A 15048-nucleotide genomic window follows, 5' to 3' on the forward strand; every position below is an offset into this window, starting at 1 on the left:
ATGGCCGTTTATAAGGTACACGAGTATTACTTTTTCTTAGGATTATGGTTGTAAATTTCTGTAGTTTAATTTCTCGGCATTTATGGTTTTGTGGTTTTTTATGGTGTTTTTATTGTCGTTATCCAAATAATTTTGTCTGTTTTATTAAGTTTATTTATTTGTGTTTATTTATTTATTTGTTTGTTTATTTATTTGTATTTTGTGTTTTATTTTATTACTGTATTCATTTATTATTGAATATGTTTACATACTTATAATTATGGCTTTTTTATTTTTCTTTAAAAACTTCCCGACAACAACGAAAAATCATAAAAATATTGTACTCGTAGCCAATCGTCGTTGGTGATCGCATAATTCGGACATTCTATTACGGACAGAAATAATTGGTTTAATCACGTGACTCACGTCCACCATCAAAATAAATGGCCAATGAATTCATAAAATTGAAAACAAATTCAATAAAAATATTTTATAAATTCCATCTCTGAAACACCGGTCTATTCATCTTTTTTTAAACAAATAAAAAATCCAAAATTGACTAGCAAGTCAAACCCAAAAAGCGGCCAAAAACATCGCGAATAATAAATTAGAAAAATACTCTGAAAACAGCACCGAGGCGTGATAATCCATAAAAACCGGATAAAAATCAGGGCGACTCCAACAAACCGCGTTTGGCGTCGGAATTGACCGGGGACACACCAAGGTCGTTGTATTTGGGCTTGAAGATGGGCGCGGGGGTGCTGCGGGAGGGCGTGGTGCGTAATGTGGCCAGGTCGACGCTGTCCAGGTCGGAGGCGCCGCGCACCTCTTGGCCTTTGACTAAAAGGTCATCCGGCCAGTGGGCGGCGATGAAGAACTGGTAGATAAGCACGCCCAGTAAGGCGCCCAGATGCGAGCCCACAATGGGGATCCAGAACCATTTATACGTGCCGTTGAAGTTCGGCGTACTGTTCGAACAATAATCAATTAAGCAAAAAATTAAATAAAGAAAATTAGCGGAAAAAAACTAATTTTATAAAAATAATTCAAAATTAATTACAATAATTTAACAGCGATCACACTGTGGCTGGCGAATATCCAGCTGAATTAATCACGATGAAATGCAATTTTAATTAAATACAGTTTCTTCAGATACAGTTTTACGTATACGTTTTACGCAGTATTAATCCAAAATAAAAATTACATTTTTTTTGAAAATCAGATCGACAGTTTCAATTAAAATCAAAAATAAAACAGACTTATATTCTGAAAAAAAATATTTACTCGTTTACATAAATAATTTCGCCAGCTAAAGAATTTCTCAAAAATTTCAAAAGGACGTCAATAAATCAATATATGCAAAATATATCGGGTCGACAAGCAAACTCGAAAAGAAATAACAAAATAAATCAACGAAACCCCACAAAATCCACCGCCGAATATTTTGGAATCAAACTGACAATTTGTTTGCCACGAATGAATACGCCCCTTGGAACGCGGTCAGTTGCGGCACCCACCTGAAGGTCTCCTCGCCCCAGCCGGCCAGGTAGGTGAACAATCGCGGCATGAGGTCCCGGGCGGGGTTCATGGCCGCGCCGGTGTTATAACCCAGACAGGCCACGATGGCCGAGATCAGCAGTCCAATGTACAGCGGGACCATGCTGCTGGGAATGTGCCACAGCTTCTCGTCGATGATGGCCAGCACGCCGAACATCAGCACCGACGTCGCCACGATCTATACAGCAATCTATTTCTACTGTTCATTCTCATCAACAGAAAATTAATTCAACAAGAATAATAATCAAACAAAACACTGGGATCAAATAATAATTAATACTATTAAAATAATAATAATTCTTTTAAAAAAGGAATAATGCCGGGTGTTACCTGGTCGAAGAAGGCCGTCGTCCAGCTGATGTGCGGCGTGGGATAGGTGGCGAAGATGGCGGCGGTGATATTGCTCTGGCTGGCCGAGAACAGGCTGAATGTATCTACACGACATGTGCCGGCAACATTGACAATTGTTTCGCAATTAAACAGCATTTCTATAATGTATTCGATCAAAATTATGCATAATATAGAACGGCCCCAAGAAAAATAACAATTATTTTTCAACGAATTTTCCTGACGAAATGTGGGCACACCACATCTTCTTACATGAAAAACGACATAAATACATAGTTATCGCTAATGGTAAGCTTATTTTTACGGTAATTAGAGCACAATAATTCAAATGGAATGAAAAAAAATTAACCAAAACCTGAATAAAATCAGCACTATTAAGCACACGTATGTTCTACATTTATTGCTTAATTACATATAAAAAAACGCAAATATACAAAAAAAATCACCACAAAATCCGCGGCGGAAGTAGCGCAATAAACGTGAAAGAAAATTTTGACGCGGTTTAAACCGAATTGGACAGCGGACAGTACTGACCGACATAGATGACGTAGATGCCGGCCGAGGCGACCATGGCGCCGATGTACTGCGCGGCCATGTACACCAGCATCTTCTTCCAGGAAATGCGCCCCATCGCGGCGAAGGCCAGCGACACGGCCGGATTCAGATGGGCACCTGCACCGAACCGTCAAAGTAATTACCCGCTATTTTTAAAATGCGCCTGCCTTTTCTGGAGACACATCCACGATGAAATAAATAAATTATTTCCAAATTAAAAATAAAATTAAACTACTGTTTGTCACATACATACAAATTATCATCGAAAAAATAAAATAAAATTTAAAATTTACTAAAATAAAATAAAACAAAATAAAATTAATAAAATTTAATATATTAAATATAATATATCTTATATATTAAATATAATATATTTAATAAAATAAAATTTACTAGGAAAATAAAGCGGGAATTACTGGTTACGGTTATTGCCAAAACAAAATTAAAATAAATAATAATCGTAAAAAAATTCATAAAAAAATAAGTAACACTGTAAACCGGAAGTGTGTACGAACCGGAGACGCCGCCGCACACCAGGACGCCCATCATGACGGCCAGACCGGCGCCGATGATGAGATGGGTGTGATCCGGGCCGGATACCAGCTGCACTGGTTGGCGTTCGCCGGTCACTGACGACACCCGCAGCCGGTTGAAGGTGGCGTGTGCCGCCATGGCGTCAATCATGTACTACGAGTACAAATCGGAAAATTTACTCGAATTATTATCGTTATATAAATTTTTAAAAGTATTGCCATTTCCTGTACATCCGGCTTTGTATTAATTCACGACAGTTAAAACATAAAAAAATAAGGCAAAGAAAAAAGAAAATAAATAAAGAAAAAAGTTTAAATCACACAAATTTATCGAAACTAACCTACCGTATTCACAAAAATCAATTTAAAAACCATTAATAGCATCAAGTTAATATAATGCTGTAGGTAGATTAAAGAATTTTTCTGTTATGAAATAAATTTCGCAACACATATAAATTTAGAATTTAACACCATACTTCTACTGTATAGGAGCGAAACAGCCAATAGCGGAGACTTTTTTAATGGTTTTCCGGTTTACCCGTATATTCTCATAATATATTTATTATTCTATATTATATAATATTATTAAATCGCCAGCACTATGAAAAATCCATGTTTAATTATTTTGTAACTTAATTACACTCTTAATTCGGCATAATTTGGCGCTTTCAAGTTTCAACCGTTTGCGATTCCGTTTTCCAGACAGACTGAAGACTGTGCAATATCTCGTAAATTCTCAACGAACACTGTCTGATACTTTCACCGCAAACAGCAAGCTTAACAATTTATCCGCGAGCACAATTCAGAAAATAATTTCATCAAATTGCCCGAAGCAATGCGAACATCTTAAAGATAAAAAAGTATCGTTAAAATTGCAGCGCGCCAAAAAAGTCCCGGTAGTAACCATTACCACTCAACTGCGTTTTAAAAACTCGGCTCACTCTGCGAATATCCTGTATGTCCAGGCTTAACACAAAGGATAATTTTCACGTTCTGTCGCGTTATAAATTTTGAAATTTCCGCTTTTAGTGAAAAACTTCAAGCACGTACTTTAGGAAAACCGGAAGCGCAGTCGAGTAAGTGCTCTAAAAATGTAAATTGTTGACTTACCACCAGAACCAATGAACCGAAAAACTCCGCCAAAAAGCACCGAATATACTCATGCTGGAAGCCCACAGCGCGCTTCAGTGTTCGCCGCCAGGAAACGGTCATTTTCAAAATAATCAGGCCAAATACTGCACAATCACCGGTACAACTCAGAAATCCCACTGCACGGAGATCCCAGCACTCTCATCCGGCCCGCGTCGACAAGGAAGAGGAAAAAACCACAACAAAAGTTGCAAAACAGCCCAGAATATCCTTTTTGTTGTTGAAGAACTGGCTAAAAATATCGACCAGCGCCAAAAATCAGTGAGTCATGCGGTTATTATTCAATCTAACCCGGACCGAAACCGAGCTGTCGAATCAACCAATCGACGTGTGTATCGCTTACACAATCAAGCGGGCGGAGGCGGGGTCTTGTGCAAAGTGCGAACCGACGGCTTTTTTCAAAATTTCTCGGTCTGGTACTGAAAAACTTGACTGGATTAGCCGTTACGGAATAATTGCTGGGTAATGATCGCTTAGAAAAAATTTCCCTTGTGGCGATTGCATAAGTCTGTGCTGTTTTACACGATACAACCTGTTTGCTTTTAGATAATTTTCATCAAATTAAACCGATGAGAAATAACATTTATTTTCAGTGATCGGGTGCTGGACACGCGAGTGGACAGACAAAGGAAAAGTTCGGAAGATTGCGCGTGCTGATAAGGGGATTTAAATCCGTCTTTTGCTCTCGCGGTGCACTCGCTGCACCGTGGCTTTAAAAGTTACAAGACGTACGAACAAGTTGTACGAGTTGCGTACTAAAATTTAATGGTATTAACGATAACTCGTAAAGTGCAGTCTGCACCCGCGTACGTACAAGCGTTGTGTGGTGTACGTTGTTCGAAGCCGATGACGTAAAGCTGATTTTACCGGGCCGATAACACTTATGCAAAAATATGCCTATTAGATCATTCTCTAAAAAAGTGTCAAATAATTCGCAAATAAATGCGCGAATTAATCAGAATATACTTGCATCGAGTGGCTGTGCCATGATGCCATCCATCACACCTTGTGTGATGCGCCGCTCCGCGCCGAACCCCGTGTTACGCACCCGGCACAAATAAAAAGTCAACAATGCCGGGTCCGAGCAAACACTCCGCGGAACACACACACTCAAAACAGCCGCTGCTGCAACAAGCGGTAAATTTTTCTCGCCTGCTGACTGTGTATTACTAATGAAACATGAGCTATAACTTTTGTACAAACCCGGTAATTTTCCTGTTTTATGGCACTTTACGTAATTCGTCATCAATATAACGGAAAATTTTCAATGAAGCGCTTTACACTTTCGCATTTCACGACAAATAAACCGGCAAGACGCAAAATGACGATTGGAAAATACTTTGTAGTACAATTTGTAAATTTTAAAATAATATTATAGTTACCGGTGCTTCCTAATCGTTACAATTTTAGGGCATAATTGTGGTACGAATGGTTTATTTTACAGAAATGTTCCAAGACTATTCCCAACATTTCTCAATTTTTGGGAATATTTTATCCAGTATCAGTTATTGTAAATTATTTTTATTTTTTTAAAAATTATTTCGAATTATTTTTTAATTTATAAGTTTCATATTTTTTAAAATTTATATGTTGCTATTTTTTCAAGTTTTCATTTTTACTATGTTTTGATAAAATTAGAAATTACTACTATCATCATCTAAAAAATTTATATTTCCTAAATTTTTTTTAAATATTCCTTTCGCAAACTTTTCTGATAGCCACATAAATCTCAATTCCTGATAATTTAATCGGTAAAAATTTCACAACAATCAACCATTAACATGACATACTGTACAAGACACACTGAAAAACAACCAAAACTCCACTGCAAAAAACGCCACACAAAATCAAAGCAAAAAATCACACACCAACGATAAAAACAGCCCTGGGAAGGAAAACGAATAAAAATAAAGGATTTTAAATTAAGGCAGTCTCCGCGCCCCCCACTCCCCCGTCGACACTCTCCGGAATGCGCCAGCCACATCCAAAAAAAACGGGAAAACTAACAACAACAACGGGACGTCCTCCCCGCCTCCACCGGGACTTCCGGCGGGCGTCCCTTTGGTCCCTGCCCGAGCTACCCTGACTACATCATGGCGGACGTCCCTCCTCAGAACATCATCCCATCCCCGAAGGCGTGGGTGGCCGGGAGCAGCATCTGGAGGTCCTCCAGACGCCCCGACTCCTCCTCCTTGACGTTCTCCACCCGCTCCGGCTTCGGGACCTCCGCGGGGACCATGGTATCCTTGCTGTTGCGGCGGAAGGTGTTCTTCCACGAGCTCAACAACCCCCCGGGCTTGGGGTCGGTCCCACCGGGCGGGGAGCCCTTGGAGACCGTCGGGGAGGCTTCGTTGGTCGGGCTGAGCACCGACTGCATGCTGTTGTAGATTTTTTCCGTAGCCTTGACCAGACTGATCTGGAAGCGGCCCTTGACGACGGCCGGACCGCCCGGGAAGACGGAGGCGGGCGGGGCGGGACGCAGGGGGAAGAGCTCCTCGTGCAGGCGGTCCTGGACGGAGAGCGGGCCGGTGGCCATGACGCTGGTGATGGAGAAGCGGCGGATCCCGCCGGCGGGGCGACATTTCTTGGGCACGTCGATGTCCAGGGAGGAGGGTGACGCGGAGGTGGCGGTGTTGCCCAGGAACTCCGGGAAGTCCCCGGCCGGGTCCTCCAGGTCCAGAATCGGCGCCGGGGGCTCTTGTTCTTCCTCCAGCTCCACCACGTCGTCCACCAGCTGGGCTTCTAGAGAAAGAAATAACAATTAATTTTCATACGAGTACACAACAAAAAAACACGCATAAAAAATCCAAATTACAAAAATTTCCAGAAATTAGAAAGATCTCATAATAATTTAACGTTCTTGTACGCCAAAATTCTACTAAAATTCACAAAATTTTTATACTTTTTATTAAACTATTCAGTATAAATATCACACCGGAAATTAATCGTTCGCGCCTTAAATCACTTTCATTATTCCTGCATTATAAAAAACAACGGTGTTTAATGTTATTACGAGTATTTTTCCGTTTCTTTAATTTATAAAGATCAACGTCTTCCCAATATAAAGATCGACAACAAAACGAGGCCAAAAGGAGAAAAAATTCAACCTCACAACAAACAACATTTTTACATTTTTTTAAAATTTTTACATAAAAAATCTCGATATTTAATCGGTGACTGACCGGTGTGGGGCGGCGGCTCCTCCGGGCCGGCCGGCTGCCCGTCCAACGGCTGCGGCGCACTGCCTTGCTCGAATTTCTCGATGTTGTTGATGCAGGTCATCTGGATCATCTTCAGCGCCTCGCGAATCGTCTCCATGTGCTTGGCGTCCTTCACATCATAACTCATGTCCAGCCGGATCAGTCCGGGGCACAACTTCGTCGCGTGGGCCAACGCCAGCCACCCGCCGGCGCGGATCTGCTCGTTATTGCGCAGATCCAGTCGCAGGAAGCGCGGATGATCCGCCAGGTACTCCGCCAGCGCAATACACCCTATCAACACCGCATTTTCCCCAACTTTCTCGTTACACCGAGTTTCTTCGCATTTTTCTATTCAATATTATTATCATTATTATCACTCCACAGAAGACAAACTCCGTTAACGCAGATATCTTACCAGGCTATTGGCTTTTTTAGGATAATTTTGAAAATTTTTTACTTTTACAAATTTCCTTTAAAGTCTCCTTTAATGGAGTTTGGCTACTGTAGTTGCAATAATAATAATAATAATAATAATAATAATAACTAGCCGGTACTGTACAAATACACCCACCCGGATTTTATAACTAATTCAAGTTTATCAAGTCTAAATTTAAAGCACTGAACAACATCCGTAATTTGTTAACAGCTGGAGAAGAAAAAAATTTATAAAATTTAACTGAATTAATTAATCAACTGAATTAAATCCCATTCAAATTTTTTCGATTTACTGTTGATACAGTTGGTGTTACCTTCGTTGGAAATCTTGCAGGACTGCAGACCGAGACGGCGCAGCGAGCGATTGCGCATCAGCGCGTCCTTTATCACAAACAGCGCATCATCCGTCAAATCGTTCATCCCCATGTTCAGCGTCTCCAGCGAGCGCGTACGGTTCTGCAGTAAAAAAAACCGCCGTTTAAAAAAACAATCAACCAACCTACTGAAAAAAGCAATAAAAAATATACCACTAATTAAAGCGCTAATAATACAAAATATTTCAAATTCCCATACTGGCTTGTAAAAACGTTAACAAATTCTATCAAGGACAAATTACCGACATTTTCTCCGATTTCTCCACGATGAGAATTATGAGAATTTATTTTTAAAAATATTCTGGTACGTCAGCAAACCGTAAAGAAAATGCAGAAAAAATACAGAAAAACAGGTACCTACGTCAAAAAAATGTAGAGAAAATATATGGAAAAATACAGAACAAATATAGAAAAATTATAGAAGAAATATAAAAACATAATAGCAAAAACAACAGAAAAAAATACACAAGAATAGAAACATTCAAGATAGAAATACAAGAAAATTACTGAAAGCGCCCATAAAATATGCATTTTCCATCGTCCACCACGCAGGCAATTTTCTAAATTTTACAAATGCCGTAATTTTCATAAAAATAATCTCCTTGTGAAAAAATATGCGATGACAATTACCAGCGCCGAGGCGAGGCTTTTGGCGACATTCCCGGTCAGATAATTATTCCACAGCACCAGCGCGCGCAGTCCGTAGTGCGCGCCGTTCCCGTCGTCATCCAGACTGTCGAAGAGATGACTGGCGCCCACATCCTGCATCCACAACGTCCCAGATCGATCGATTAATTCAATTAGGATAATGCGTGCGGAATGTGATGATCGCACTTGAGCACAACAAACAGAGAAAACACAGAATGTACCGCGATGGAATTATTCCGCAGATCCAGCAGTTTAATCCGCCAGCCGTGTTTCAACGCGGAGGCCACGTGGATCATGTCGGTGGGTGTGAGACGGTTGTCGGCCAGGAACAGCTCCTGCACCGTCTCACTGAACTGCAGCGCCGAAACTAAACACAGAATAAAACACAAAAATATTCGTCAGTAGATTTACGCTGTTTTATATAAACAATTAATTAAAAAAAATTCTCCACGCATATTCGTACTGGATTTTTTCATCTTCTATCCATTTTCTCAATAAATTAATTCAACAGCAATATATAAAAAAAACAAATAACTCATTATTTACCAACACAAAAAAGTTAAAATTCACGAAGTGACTCAGTAATAAAGTCAGAATTATTAATTAATAAACATAAGAAATGGAAAATAAAAATGATTTATTTACGAATTCTAAATAAAATGGAAAAATATACCGAGCAATTAGAATAATCAGTTTGAACAGAAAATTTTTAAAAAGGAAAAACAATTCAGCAGATGATGAAAACAGAATTCCGAAGTAATAAGAATAAACCTAAGAAATCTAAAATAAAAATACTTTTATACAAGAATCATAGGCAGCGTTAAAGGCAATACAATTTAAATTGAAATAAATAAAAAAATAAAGGAAAGGAGAAGAGAAATTAGAAAAAGATCCAAGGAAATTAACGGCATTAGGACGTACTGAGGAGGAAGGTGCCCCGGCCACTGAGGTTGCAGTTTTCCATGTGCAGGGTGACAATGTTGCTGCCGCAACGCAGCGCCCGCGTAATCAACGACGTATACTGGTCCTGCAGGGCGTTGTTCCGCAAATCCAGGTAGTACACGCAACACTGCGAAAGTCCCATCCAACATTAACAATAATAAAAATGAAAACTCTGGTGCCAATGCCGGCAAATAATTGCAACAGTCCATGGTAACTAGCTGTTAAAATATTGCCAACAATTCACTAAGTACTGGAAAAACATTAAAAAATAAAACATAATAAATATTCAATGCTCAATGCAACGGTAATTCAAGAAAACACCCGCGGACCAACGCAGTTATTATTGTAATTATTATTTGCTATATCAGTTATTGTTATTATTTATTTGAATAACTATTATTATTTATTTGTAAATAAAGTGCGCCAAACAATTTACGTCGTAAAACTACGACAACATATCAAATAAGCAGCAAAACGTAGTGCAGTGGCTAAAAACTGAACATATGACCACGCGCAAAGCCAAGAATTCGCTAATAAAAAATCACAACGTACTAGCATTGTAAAACTGAATACCTTTTTGAGGATTTTGGCGAGGGCTAGCCAGCCGCGGAACTGCAGTTTTTTATTGCCGGCCATGACCAGCCGGTCGGCGAACTGGTAATACTCCAGCATATCCATCAACGCCACCGCCAGCTGCAACACAACCGATAAGCAGCTCATCCCGCACTCAAAACAAGCCGCGTTTCTGTCACGCCGACGGCGCATTTATTTGCGGCTCATCCCCGTGTAAGCCGCCGTTTCCGGTGGCGTGCTGTATTTATTTTACCAACATCACTCAGTCGACCGCAAAAGCCATTGCAAACTAATCATAAATGCCGAGTCTATCCCAGTTTCCACACGCGAAAACACCTCATCCAAGTAAACAATAATTAATCCAATAAAAATTGCTTCACATTTTATAAGTAAATCGCATTCCAAAATTTATCCGCTGTTCTGGTAAAAATTCAAGAAATAAAATACAGGCTATTTTATTGAAGAAAAATCACGAAGCTAATTCCGCGATTAATGAAAAAAATTTCAATACAATCCAGAAACAAGCGACTGACAAGGACGAATGAAACAAGAAATAAATCAAGAATAAAATTCACATTTTTTTCACATTAATAAGATCAATTAAAATTAATTAAAATCTCGGCAAACACCATAAAAATTCATTAAAAAATCAGGAAGCTAGTTCCGTCAGTAATGAAAAAAAAAGACATATGAAAATAAATCTGCTCCCGCGCTTGAGAAATAACAAAGAAATATTACAGAATTTAAAAAAAAATAAAAAATGGAATACATAAAAATAAAATACACAAAATACATGTAAAAAATGTAGAAAAATGAAATAAATAAAAATTAGCTGACCTCATCGTCGGTGAGGCACTGGGTGAGGTTTAATTCCTCGAAGCACATACGCTGGAAGATGGACTCGAGGGTGTCGACGGTGTGGAGATCGATGTTTTCCCCGGACAGATCAAACACACCGACACGCTGCCGCCGTCCCGGATTGCGCTAATGGACACAACAAACACACGCTACACAGGCCACCCGCCGGAAAAACCGTCATTTAATCAAATTAAAAAGGCGACCACAAGTGCTGCACACGCACCTTGATGGATTCCAGCACTTTGGGCAGCGGCTGCACTTTATTGCTCAGACACATGCGCGCATACGCCTCCAGCACATCCTGCATCGAGCTCTCATCCGCTACAACCATCCCACAATTATTGACATAATAAAATTAAAAATATTCAGAAAATAATAAGCCTTGTAAATAAAGAAAATATTAAGCCGTGGAAAATTAAGTGTATACAATGGGAAACGCTGTAAAAAAAAACCAAATTTACCAACAGAAAATTGGTCACACTGAACAACAGCAGGTCTGATTGGCAGTGCGAAATAAACAATAAATCATAAATTAATACATAAATACATAATATGAGTAAAACGTCACAGGAATATAACGGCAAAATTAACAGCAAAATAAATAACAAACAGCAATATAGAGACCAAATTAAATAAGAAAATCAACAACAAAATAAAAAATGGCAGCAATATAACGGTAAAATTAACGGAAAAATAAATATCCAGTTAAAAATCCATCGCAATAATATTATAGCTGCGCAAATTAACAGCAAAATAAATATCTGAATTAAAAGTCAACAGCAACGACTTCAAGTTGCGTAATCACGGTACAAGAAATCAGGATTATTATTAATTAAGAATATTCATGTAGGGCAGTGTAAGGATTTAATGGAAATTTCTTGGTAATATATTTTGGTTTTCGGCGGACAAAATAAACACGAAAATCACACGGTTATTAAGCAAGAAATCCCGCAATAAATGCGGCAAAACTAACGGCATTAACGATTACTGTCATAAAAAGACGAATAAATAATGATGAAAACTAATTCCATTTCAATTATTCAGGTTTAACGTCAAATCAGCAATTGTAAAAATTAGTCAAGAAACCAAACTAAATTAAACAACGTTATCTGCTGAATAATTCGTACGCTTTAACCCACTGACCGTGTCGCCAGGGATCGGGTGCATCGACGAACTTCGTGACGACATCATGCTCGTTCTCCCCGCAGAAACTGACGCGTTTCTTCCGCTTCTTCCGCCCCGACCCCTCCGCCATGCTGCCCTCCCCCACCACCGTCTCCTCGCAACCCACGGGACTCTCCTCCACTGCCTCCAGGGGCGCGGGTCCGTCCACGGGGTCCTTCATCGCCACGGCCTCCTCGAAGACCTCCTCTTCCTTCTCCTCCTCCCCGCTCTCCACGGGCTTATCGGCCACCCCGTCCAGCACATCCTCCACGTACTCCTGGGCCTCCTCGGCGGCGGCGGTCAGGCGCTCGACGGTGGCGTCGCGTTGGAGGACGGCGCCCTCCTCGGCGGGGGAGGCGGGCGGGGAGGGGATGGGGTCGAGGGGCGGCTCGTCGTCGTCATCGGGGTGCGGGTCGGGGACGGCGGGGGGCTCGTCGTCAACGGCGGCGGGGGATGGGGGCGCCCCCTCGGTGGAGGGGGCGCGGGGTTTCCGTTTGGATTTCTTCACCATGGTACATGCAGTTCCATCAATCCACCCAACAAATGCCCAAGACAGTACTGTCAATAACACAAGCAAGACTAAAGAATTATGAAAACATTAAAATAACGGAGATGAGACGGTCAGTTTTTCATCAAGGAGAAGCTTTCAATCTGACATGAAAAAACCTGAAAAGCGAACATCGTATGAGAGCAGACATACAGTATTATAGTGCAGGAGTATCGTTTATAAGTTTATTGCAATTTTTATCTCGAATTTGCGTGAGCTGCACGACCGGATCAAAACACGGAGGCGGTGAGCAGGCGACGGGCAGTCTGGCAATACTTTGTTCAGGGTGACTGTTGCCGAATTTCATGCAAATTTTAAATATTCGAAAATTTGTAAGTTTGTGTATTCTTTAGAAAAAATTGTATCCATAGGCTTGAAAAATACATAATAATATATATTTTTTGACAGTATAAATGAAATTTTTTATTTCGATTGCAACGTAATGATAGGACTCTCTGCATTTAACATGATTCTCTATGAGAAAATGGATTAAAGCCAACACCGGGTTTGCCATAGAGGAGTAATACGAGTAATACAGTACTCGTACTTACTCACCGTCAGTGTACTGTACTGTACAACAATAATTTTGTTTGTGTTTGTAGATGTTGTGTAACTCGCTTGTGTTGTAGCTTCTCACGATTTATGTAGAAAGTGTGAAAAATTTTGTTGCTACTAACGCGAATAAAAAGCAGATGCAATAATTTTGTGTGCGGTGACAAGCTGCGCGGTACAAATATGACGCATGAAAAATTAATAATAATTATGAATCGTATGTCAGAGGCCCACGACTGCGCCTGGTGCGTACGGCCCACCATGGACGTACTTGCACTCATGCTTGCCGTTATCGCCTCTCTCGCTGTACGTACGTGTGCTGCTGCACTGCACTCATATCCGCTGAAGCGGATATGCGCGGCGCACACACTGAGCATACTTGCTCTCTCGTCCCTCTCTCGCAGTATGACTCAGCGTTCATACGCTCGCGTTGGATTGAGTCCAGTCTGCGCATCATCACACAGCTGATGGCACACACCACGTGCTTGCCGCCAGTTACTTCTTTCACGCCTTGACAGACGCTCAAGAACCCACTTAGCATCACTTGCTATTAGCCATCAGTGCTTTGTTCTTGCTTTCCCTGCTATTACGCAGCATTGTTCCCACTTTATTTGTACAATAAAGCATCACTCGTGATCTCCTCGTGCTTGTCTGTTACATGGTAGCAGCATCTTACGGTTTTCGATCTTTCGGAATCTTTGAGGAGACGGTGAAGGCTCAATTTACGGAGAACTCGTGAGGAACCTGAAAGTCACTGTCAGATAGATTGCTGAAGCAATCTCTGCCCTGACTTTGATCAGACTGATTGCATCGTCTTACAGCTGAGGAAAACGAGGATCACTGAAGTGATTCTTGCCCAGCTGGTGAGCACAGTTTCTTGGTCTCTTCCACATTGAAGAGCATCCCAACAGCACGGACTTTTCCCTTCCCAACTGACGGATCAGACTCGAACGAGAGTCTGCAGCGCGATAGGATTAATCCAATTATACGGGGACCTTCGCTTTGAACAGCGACCCGCAACTTTACTAGCGGATTTCAGCACGGAAACGACGGATTTCCGACCTCGGACGGAGGAAATCGAGCGGAACCGACACCGACACCGACACTGGTAAAGTCACGGTTGTAGGTCGATTTCAGCCGAAACTAGGTCGGCTTTTCACTTTTTAGCGGTAGAAAACTATTTCTAACCGTAGATTTAAACTTTTGAACGGTTAAAAAGTAATTTCTGACGGAGAAACCGACTCGGAATTCTGCTTTTGGTCGAGAACCGACCTGCTAGGTCAACGAACCTGTCTAGACAGATAGACAAAGGCTAACCGGCAACAGGTCGGAAATTTTCTCAGTTTTGATTTCTAACGGTGTTTCGACCACCAGAAAATTTTCTTAACTAATAAAACTAATTTCTAACGGTTAAAAACTTAAAAATCCGACTAGATAAACTTTCTAGCCGACCAAAAATAATTTGTTTTTCTCGCGGGGAATAGCGCGAAAATTCTCGAACTTCCTTGTGACGTCATAACGACCGCTTATCAGTACTTTAGAGACAGCCAATCAGCGTGCAGGGGAAAGTTCCCATAGCTTAACATAGGCGTGATTCATCGTTTTTTGTAAACACGTGCAAGAGATGCTCGACC

At 40.8% G+C, this 15048-nt stretch overlaps 2 protein-coding genes across 2 annotated transcripts; both read right to left on the reverse strand.

Annotated features, from left to right (window-relative positions):
- Positions 1–382: 382 nt before the first annotated feature.
- Positions 383–4731, reverse strand: LOC129587974 (aquaporin-3-like). Its single transcript, XM_055481957.1, has 6 exons — positions 4083–4731; positions 2955–3126; positions 2419–2556; positions 1867–1970; positions 1497–1714; positions 383–947 (listed from the first exon to the last, which is right to left on the reverse strand). The coding sequence occupies exons 1-6, from the start codon at positions 4182–4184 to the stop codon at positions 647–649; spliced, it is 1035 nt and encodes a 344-aa protein (XP_055337932.1). The 5' UTR covers positions 4185–4731; the 3' UTR covers positions 383–646.
- Positions 4732–5863: 1132 nt separating this feature from the next.
- Positions 5864–13197, reverse strand: LOC129587927 (protein phosphatase 1 regulatory subunit 37-like). Its single transcript, XM_055481901.1, has 10 exons — positions 12295–13197; positions 11375–11472; positions 11131–11277; positions 10294–10413; positions 9700–9847; positions 9000–9145; positions 8761–8892; positions 8071–8212; positions 7304–7612; positions 5864–6863 (listed from the first exon to the last, which is right to left on the reverse strand). Exons 1-10 carry the CDS (start codon positions 12824–12826, stop codon positions 6232–6234), a joined length of 2406 nt encoding a protein of 801 aa, XP_055337876.1. The 5' UTR covers positions 12827–13197; the 3' UTR covers positions 5864–6231.
- Between the last annotated feature and the right edge of the window lie 1851 nt (positions 13198–15048).

Source organism: Paramacrobiotus metropolitanus, unplaced genomic scaffold, assembly GCF_019649055.1.
Source record: "Paramacrobiotus metropolitanus isolate TYO unplaced genomic scaffold, Prichtersi_v1.0 Parri_scaffold0000027, whole genome shotgun sequence".
Lineage (NCBI taxonomy): Eukaryota > Metazoa > Tardigrada > Eutardigrada > Parachela > Macrobiotidae > Paramacrobiotus > Paramacrobiotus metropolitanus.

What these genes read in the sequence shown, in the direction of transcription:
- LOC129587974 (XM_055481957.1), bottom strand. Translation starts at nt 4,184, where the DNA reads ATGACCGTTTCCTGGCGGCGAACACTGAAGCGCGCTGTGGGCTTCCAG. An exon ending in TCGGTTCATTGGTTCTGGTG is followed by an intron (nt 3,127 to 4,082) that starts GTAAGTCAACAA and finishes TTGTACTCGTAG; the next exon opens with TACATGATTGACGCCATGGC. An exon ending in TGGGGCGAGGAGACCTTCAG is followed by an intron (nt 948 to 1,496) that starts GTGGGTGCCGCA and finishes TTGTTCGAACAG; the next exon opens with TACGCCGAACTTCAACGGCA.
- LOC129587927 (XM_055481901.1), bottom strand. Translation starts at nt 12,826, where the DNA reads ATGGTGAAGAAATCCAAACGGAAACCCCGCGCCCCCTCCACCGAGGGG. An exon ending in AGTGCCTCACCGACGATGAG is followed by an intron (nt 10,414 to 11,130) that starts GTCAGCTAATTT and finishes GTTGTGTTGCAG; the next exon opens with CTGGCGGTGGCGTTGATGGA. An exon ending in GGAGCCGCCGCCCCACACCG is followed by an intron (nt 6,864 to 7,303) that starts GTCAGTCACCGA and finishes TTCTTTCTCTAG; the next exon opens with AAGCCCAGCTGGTGGACGAC.